The sequence below is a fragment of the Microtus ochrogaster genome, unplaced genomic scaffold (genome assembly GCF_000317375.1).
Source record: "Microtus ochrogaster isolate Prairie Vole_2 unplaced genomic scaffold, MicOch1.0 UNK8, whole genome shotgun sequence".
Taxonomy (NCBI): Eukaryota; Metazoa; Chordata; class Mammalia; order Rodentia; family Cricetidae; genus Microtus; species Microtus ochrogaster.
This window is the reverse complement of record NW_004949106.1, coordinates 4040238-4048220: the sequence shown is the minus strand read 5'-3', so window position 1 is coordinate 4048220 and position 7983 is coordinate 4040238. Positions and strand designations below refer to the sequence as shown.

The 7983-nt window shown below is 48.9% G+C and overlaps 1 protein-coding gene across 6 annotated transcripts in view; it reads right to left on the bottom strand.

Moving 5' to 3' along the window:
- The window catches only part of Ankrd44 (ankyrin repeat domain 44), a 217620-nt gene that overhangs the window by 87324 nt on the left and 122313 nt on the right, over positions 1–7983 (bottom strand). For all 6 annotated transcript variants that reach the window (XM_026788853.1, XM_026788850.1, XM_026788851.1 and 3 more), the window contains exons 4-6: positions 6804–6874; positions 1300–1500; positions 864–951 (exon numbers count right to left, since the gene is read on the bottom strand). In XM_026788853.1, the coding sequence (XP_026644654.1) occupies positions 864–951; positions 1300–1500; positions 6804–6874 (360 nt within the window). The remainder of the gene's footprint in view (positions 1–863; positions 952–1299; positions 1501–6803; positions 6875–7983) is intronic.

The following is a 7983-nucleotide window of genomic DNA, read 5'->3' as shown; positions in this document are numbered from 1 at the left end:
AATGAGGTCTGGTGCCCTCTTCTGGCCTGCAGACACACACACAGACAGAATATTGTATACACAATAAATAAATAAATATAAAAAAAAACTAAATGCTGTTCTATGACACTGGTATACTTAATAATCTGTTTCATTTCCATGCATTTATATTTTATGTCCATGTTGTATATTTTATTATTAAGATTCAAATAGTGTTTTAAAAAAAGAAAGAAAAGGGCGAACACAGAGAGACTCCCTAATTCTTCATCTCCAGCAGAGGGGAGTGGCCTAAAAGAGGCCTGTGGACCTCCGCATTGAGCCCAGCATAGCAGAAACCCAATCTAAGGGGACTCCACCACATCTACCTACAAAGGAGCCAGGAAACTTTCCTTTCTTTTCCTCCTTCCTGCTATTTCTTTCAAAAATACTTGGACATGCAGAGACAAAGAGCACGCTGTCCTGGCGCTGGTAACCAGTCTTTCTTTCCTGAACACTTGACTTGATGTCATAACCAGCGAGCATCCACGCGCAGTGTGTTGCTTTCTAATCTAGAGTGGAGGATCTTCCGAGAGGTCCAGACCGTGACTCATCCTCCCTCTCTTTGGGGGATAAATAAGCCTCCGACAAGGCAGCTAGCCAACTGGAGCCCTTTACAGATGCCAGGAAATCGGGCCAAATCTTCATTCAAGTGGAATCCAACCCCTAAGTCAGACTTCTCCAAGGACGTGTACATGGTCAACAAGGGCCTGTGGCGTCTGTCGTTCAGGACATCTGCCTGAGGCTGTTAGTCGTTGTGTGATAGGTTGGGGATCAAACCCAGCTACTTGCCCTACCGCTGAGGTAGTAGAGACCCCTGCACTTTGTTTTTAACACGGACTCCTCACCCATGTACGCTGCCCAGTGGAGAGCGCGCCGGTCCTTCTTGTCAAATGCATTGATGTTTGCCCCTTTGGCCAGGAGCAAATTGACCATCTGAAAGATAAAAGAAAACAGTGAGACCAAGTGTTCCCTCTGCAACCACGAGAGCTCCTTGCTGCCTGCGTGGAGTCTAAACCACGTTAGCATCAACCCTAAGGAGCAAGTCAGGGATTCAGACAAGAAAGAGGATGTCACAGCAGGCCCTGCCACACGTGTCAAAGAGGAGACCGGTATGATAATCTACTTTTAAATTCATCGAATTTGAGGATGGATTGAACTGCCTGAGTGACAGCCCTCTATCACACTGATGCTCACCTAAAGTCTCAGCAATCACAACGGCTCCACCTGTGGCTAACAGGGTCTGAGTGTGTGGCCCCAGCTCCCAGTAAGGAGAACACTCACCTCCATGTGCCCGTTCAGAGCTGCGTGGTGCAGGGCCGTGCGCCCGCCTCGGTCAGAGACATTAACACTGCTCAGCAGTGGGATGATGACCTCGGCACACTTGACAGCCTTGTTGGCTGCCGCCACGTGGAGGGGGGTCTGCCAGTTCTTGTCCCTCGCGTTGACGTCGGCCGAATGTTTGATCAATACCTGCACCGCCTCCTGCAACAGAAACAGTCGGCGGAGTCACTGGCAAATGCCCGATAAGTGGGTCCTGCGTCTAAGGTCTTCTCGGGACACAGGAACTGGAGCAAGAGAGGACAGTTCTCAGAAACAGGAAAAAAAAAAACCGTCCCAAATTCGAGACCATCATGGCAGCCAGCCTCAAAGAAAAATTTTTAGGATCGTTTCCAGTGCATAACAATCTGGAACTTTTGCAAGATATAAGAGGCAACTAAAACAAAAATGAGATAAAATTATTAAGTTACTGTTCAATCTAACAGGCTTTCCATTGTTCTTTCGTGAGCTTACTCTTGTTTTCTTTTCTTTTGGTTTGTTTGTCTTGTTTATTGAGCTGTGGCTCTCTGGGCTACGATTCCCAAGCGCTACAATTACAGCACAAGCCGCCACACCTGAGTATGAAGCTATTCCATTTCTCCCGAGGCTTCTGAAAGCTCACGTTACTCTCAAATATGCGCCGTACTCAGACTCTCCTCAAGTCACTGGGGACAAGTGAGGTTTAAAATCAGAAATACTTTCTGCAGGTGCAAGCAACGCCGAACTCAATGGATTGCAAGCTGCCTGAGATCAGGCTCTGGTGTTCGACAATCTCTGTATCCTCCGCAGAGCGTAGCTGGTGCCTTGCACACACTGCACACTCGGGAGCTTCGGTGGCATAAACACAGGGATGTGATCACGAGCAAGGTCTGTCAACAAGAGCTGGAACATAGCAGCCGAGCCGTTGCTGTGCCGTTGCTGTGCAGTAGGCGCATGCTCCTGAGGCCATGCAGGAATCCTGAAGGCTTATACCATATTCCTGTAATCCATCAGTGCCTTTATCCCACAGTGATTACAGCAATTTCATGTTCTGTCACCGTATAGATTGCTGCTCAGACAATTTGCTCAATTAGTGGGATTATCCTTCTAGAAGCATCCATTACCAAACTAAAACACTCCCTATTGTTATAATTATTATTAGCGTATAGCTATTCTTTAAACTCGAGTACATAGGTGTTCAGTGGAGACTTGGGGATAGGAGAGTATTCTAGGGGGTGTTATTCACAAAGCCTCATCTTTGAAAGTCAGGAAAGACAAGCACAGAAGTATTCATAGTGAGCTGGCAATCTCCCTGCTGGCTAGCTTTCACAGTGCTGGTGGGAGCACACAGTAAATGCACAAGAAATTCTCAGAATGGCAACAGTTAGAAAAACACAGGCTGGAGAGATGACTCAGAGGTTAAGAGCACTGGTTGCACTTCCAGAGGTCCTGAGTTCAATCCCTAGCAACCACATGGTGGCTCACAACCATTCATAATGGGATCTGATGCCCTCTTCTGGCCTGCAGGTAGAACACCGTATATGTAATAAACAAACAAATCTTAAAAAAATAAAAAGAGAAAAGAAAAGCACAACGTCCTCAATCTAACACCCCAAAGACAAGATGTGAACGATTTTAACTTTTCTAACCCAAACATAGTCTCTAGAAGAGAGAAGAGAGAAGCTCAGCAATGCCCCTTTAGGGCCACTCAGCTCAGCACAGCAGGAGAACCTGTGAGATGCTAGGCACATTCATACCCAGGCCATCTCAGGCCACAAACATCCCAACCTCAGAGGCCACGCTGTGTGTTCGCTGAAAGACCCCACAGCATGGCTGGCAGTGCCTTCCGCCCAGCGGGCCTCAGCAGACAAACACGCTGCGTTCTTCCATGTTCAACTCCAGGCTTGCACACATTTAATTCTGTTCTTCGCAGGCTCTCTAGCCCAGAAAACAAAGCAAAAAAAATCAAGAGGAACACACTGGGCAGGAGAAACCAGATGGAATCATTGGCAGCTTTCAGAAGATTCTCTCCGGGAGCCTCAAGTCTTGGTTAGTTCTCTTGGCCACTGTTACAAAGTGAATCTCCCCAGTGTTCCGCCACTATTACAAAGTGTATCACTGTTACAAAGTGTATCTCCCCAGTGTTCTGACACTGTTACAAAATGTATCTCCCCAGTGTTCAGCCATTGTTACAAAGTGTATCACTGTTACAAAATGTATCTCTGCAGTGTTCTGCTATTGTTACAAAGTGTATCACTGTTACAAAGTGTATCTCCCCAGTGTTCTGCCACTGTTACAAAATGTATCTCCCCAATGTTTGACCGCTGTTACAAAGTGTATCTCCCCAATGTTTAAGTTAAAGTCTCTTCATTTCTTGGGAAAAGCTAGCAAAAAATAAATAAATTTTTTTTTAAAAAAAAAAAAGTGTGGCCACTGGCGCATTAGGGAGCAGACACAGAGACAATGTTCTTTGGTTTTGAATTGTTTTGCTCCTGGGATACCCAGGTATGCCAGGCCATGACGTTGGGGCTGCTACAGAGGTTAGAAGCTTGTCGGTGAAGAACTTGTTTTTATTACACACTCGTGAACCATCTGTCTGAGGAATGGTGCATGTGTTACTTCATACTGAAACTCGCATCCTCATTAGCAAATGCTAACAGTACTAAAAACCAAACCAAACGCCCCCGGTCATTTCCCCTTAGGCCCACACCCCTCCCCCCAACAATTAGTAAGGGGAGGCAAAAAAGAATAGCAAGAGGGCCAAATTCAAAAGGAAAAATGAGCCTGAATTTAGGATTTCCATGGCACCAGGATGAGGCCAGGTTGACTCTACTGACAGACTCAGAGATTCCAGCTTTTACTAGAAACTCTGCCACTGTGGCGGACACCATAAAGTCATTGTCTTTCGTGAGTTTACATTTCCTCCACCCCCAAGCCCCAGCGAGAGTCATCCTCAGGCAATTTTTTCTCTTTACCCAGAAAACCTTGCTAGTTGGTTGAGGAAGGACCAAGTGCCTTTCATAGACACAGACGTTTAAGACCTGAACAGCCCATCATTGGTCAGACTGGGCTCAAACACATCGAGACACATGGTAACAGTGCCTGGGGGCTGGTTGGCGAAAGGGTGTTTGGAGATCGAAGCTTTTGCAGGGGTGATTACTTAACAAGGTCACAGGGTACTAAAACCAGACATGATGTGTCCCTCTCTCCCCTAAAGCTGGGGACCACAAATGATATTTCCTTTGTAACCCCATCAACATACACAGCACATGATATAGAGACAGTGTCTAAATTCGTTTAACTAAAGAGACTTCATTCTAGGTAAGGGACAAAAGACTCTATGTATACATATATTTCAAAAGACAATAAATTTACTAAGGATTAAGTCATCTTAAAATTTAGCCTATGGAGGACACCCCAATGAAGATGCTGATCTCCCAAGGCCAGTGTCCTGCCTCGACCAGGCACTGTGCCTGCTTCTCCCAGGTATGGAAATGGAACACGGAGCTATCAAACAAGCCTCTGGTAGCGGAACGAGGTATCCAGGATTCTTTATGCCCCTTCTTCCATGTTGGCTATTAGGAAAGAGAATACAGCCAACCCCCTTTAAAACAACTCCATACACCCAGAACGACAAAGAAGACAGCAAGTCCTAAGCTGTCACATACTGAGTATATTCTGGAATTCGCCAAAGAGAAACAGCAGGGCAGGCATAATGCCGCCCCATGAGCAGGCTCACCGCCTTGCTCCTCAGCGTCCCTGGAGAAACGTCACCTCCTCCAGAGCTGGAGGGGCAGCTCCACTGTACAAATCTACTCTCGCAATGCTCAGTGCCTTTGAGGGGAGACTCCTGTGTCCTCTCTGGCCAAGCTGGTATTCGCTGGGTCCCCTCCCAGCCCTGCTCCCCAAATGGCCTTCCCTTTCTCGGCATTAGCCTCTCCGTGAACCAGCTGATCCATTTTCCATGGTTTCCACGATCCTCCTCCTTATCCCTGAGGTCCAGGCTTATAGAAATAACGATAATGCATTTGCTATCGCCACGTGTTTCCGGCATGCGACAACAAACGAGTGTTTGAGCACCACCTTCAATCTATTTCTAGAACATTTTAGATTTGGGATCCATCGCAGAAGAAAATGGGTAAGTAAAGAAGCTTCCTTGCCCCTGTGGAGCTTACATTCCAGGGGAAGTATTTCCCCAGACTGTATCCTGAAAAGAACAAGCTGGCTTTCAGGACTCCAGCTCCGCGCCCCCACACACACACATCCCACCCCACCTGCACCTGCTCAGCCAAGGGCATCACTCACCGTTCACCCGCCAGCTTTTCCCCCCACCTCGTTCTCCTACGGTGCCAAAATCCTGTCAAGTTTGCCTCGAACTATCTCGGAAATGACTGGTTCCTCCTCCCCGCCTCACCTCAGCCCTTCCCCTATTTCTCTTGGCCTCTTGGCAGCCAGCACACCTGAACTCCCGCACACAGAACCCTCTTCACCCTGCAGCCACGCTGGTCTCTCTGAGGAACAGTCTGCCGAGACCCCTGCCAACTGCCCGCTGGATGTTAGTTTCTCTGGCAGCCCAGGGATCTGACCAACTCTGCGCTACTCCCTCTGCTCCAGGAGGCTCCGCCTGACTCGGGTGCATGCCCCTGCCTCATCTCCTCTCACATGCGGGTCCTCTGCATTGCCCTCGCTTCTCCTTCTCCTGGCCTGCTGGGCCCTGCTTATCCTTTAAGGACTACATCTGCTGACATCTCCCGGAGGTGATGTGCCAGGCTCCAGCAAGCTCGCTCGCTCGCTGGCTCCCCCAATCCCGCTCTGGCATTGTGCAGATCTGTTTTCTGTGTTCCTTCCATTCCAGGCTGAAATCGTGCTGTAATCAAGGTTCATACTATACCCAACTTGGATGACCAAGATGCCTCGTAGTACTGGGCTGGTTTTGTGTGTCAGCTTGACACAAGCCAGAGTCAACAGAGAGGAAGGAGCCTCCGTTGAGGAAATGCCTCCAGGGGATCCAACTGAAAGGCTTTTTCTCAATTAGTGATCAAGGGGAGGGGCCAGCTCATTGTGGGTGGGGCCATCCCTGGGCTAGAGGTCCTGGCTTCTATTAGAAAGCAGGCTGCACAAACAAAGAGAAACAAGCCTTGCCGGCCTAAGCAGCTCCCCTCCACGGCCTCTGCAGCAGCTCCTGCCTCCAGGACCCTACCCTGCTTGGGTTCCCGTTCTGACTTCCTTCAGTGAGGAACAGCAATATGGAAATGTAAGCCAAATAACCTCCCCACCTTGCTTTTTGGTCGCGGTGTTTCATTGCAGCAATAAAAACCCTAAGACGCTCCTACTTCTCCGTGTCCGACATGAGCAAGACACGCGAAGCGCTGCCCCTGCCCACATGGGTAATTCTCTTCCGCTTTATCTACCCTTGAGGGTCCTCTGCGGAAAGAATTCTCTTTCTGCAGATGGAAGTCAGTGTTAAACTAAATGAGAGGATCACTCACTTCACTTCTGGAGGCGACAGCTCGGTGCAGAGGGGTCAGCCACATGTTGTCCTTGGCATTTACGCGAGCTCCTGCAACCAAACAGCACACGTTAGGGCATAGCAGAGTCAAGGGCTGTGTGCCGCTCCTATCTGCCTGGGATAACCAGCGAACCTTCTTTTCCCTGCATCAGTTCCAATTCGACAAGGTTTTATATGGGATAAAGGGACCACTAGAAATCTATCTTCCCTGACATCCCAATTATGCCAGGTCCCTTGACACAGGAATCCATATCCCATGGCGTTTTCAGACAGGAGACCTGTGCAGACTGTTCGCAACTCCTTCGTGCCGTGGAGCGGTCGGCTGGCTCACACTGAGAGACATGCTCCACACACCATTGAAGTCACGGCACTGAGCTGAAGCCGCAGACGAATGGGATTCTGGGAAACAGAACACACCTTGCTCCCTTGACGTTCCCACAGCTTCCCATGGGAGCACGGCCACCGAAGATAGATCGGAACAACAGAGACACCCTATACAAGTCTTTGGTTCAAGGATTAGATAAACCCTCCTGTCAGTGAGAGATTGTTTATAAAAGGGCTGTGAACGGGAAGGGGGAGAAGGCACCCACAATGGGTTAGAGGTGCCAGTTTGGGTCTTAGGATGGCGAAGAAGCTCCTGAGGGTGGAGAGGAGGGACACGGATATCGGGAACTAGGAGGGCAGGGAAATGGGGGGACAAAAGCCGAGAGAGCGAGGGGAGCAGAGAGCAGAGGGGAGACACAGAGACCTCTAGAAAGGGAGCAGGAGACTTCCGCGGGGAGATGTGAGCTACTGGTTAAGCCCCAGACAAAAAGGAACAGTGAATCACAGAACTTTAGCTGAGACCAAAACCGTCGACAGCATTCGTCAGAGAAAACGGCCTAACCCCGCAAAGGGGTATCGCCCCTCTCAATTCCTCACTTTGAGGTGTCACCAGACACTTTTATTTTTTAACAGCCCAAGGTTATTGTAACAGGCTGAGGAGGTTGAGAGCAACTAATGAACTTAATTTTAAACCATGTTAAAACCTTGAAAGTTGCTGGGCGGTGGCGGCGCATGCCCTTAATCCCAGCACTCGGGAGGCAGAGGCAGGCGGATCTCTGTGAGTTCGAGGCCAGCCTGGTCTACAGAGCTAGTTCCAGGACAGGAACCAAAAGCTA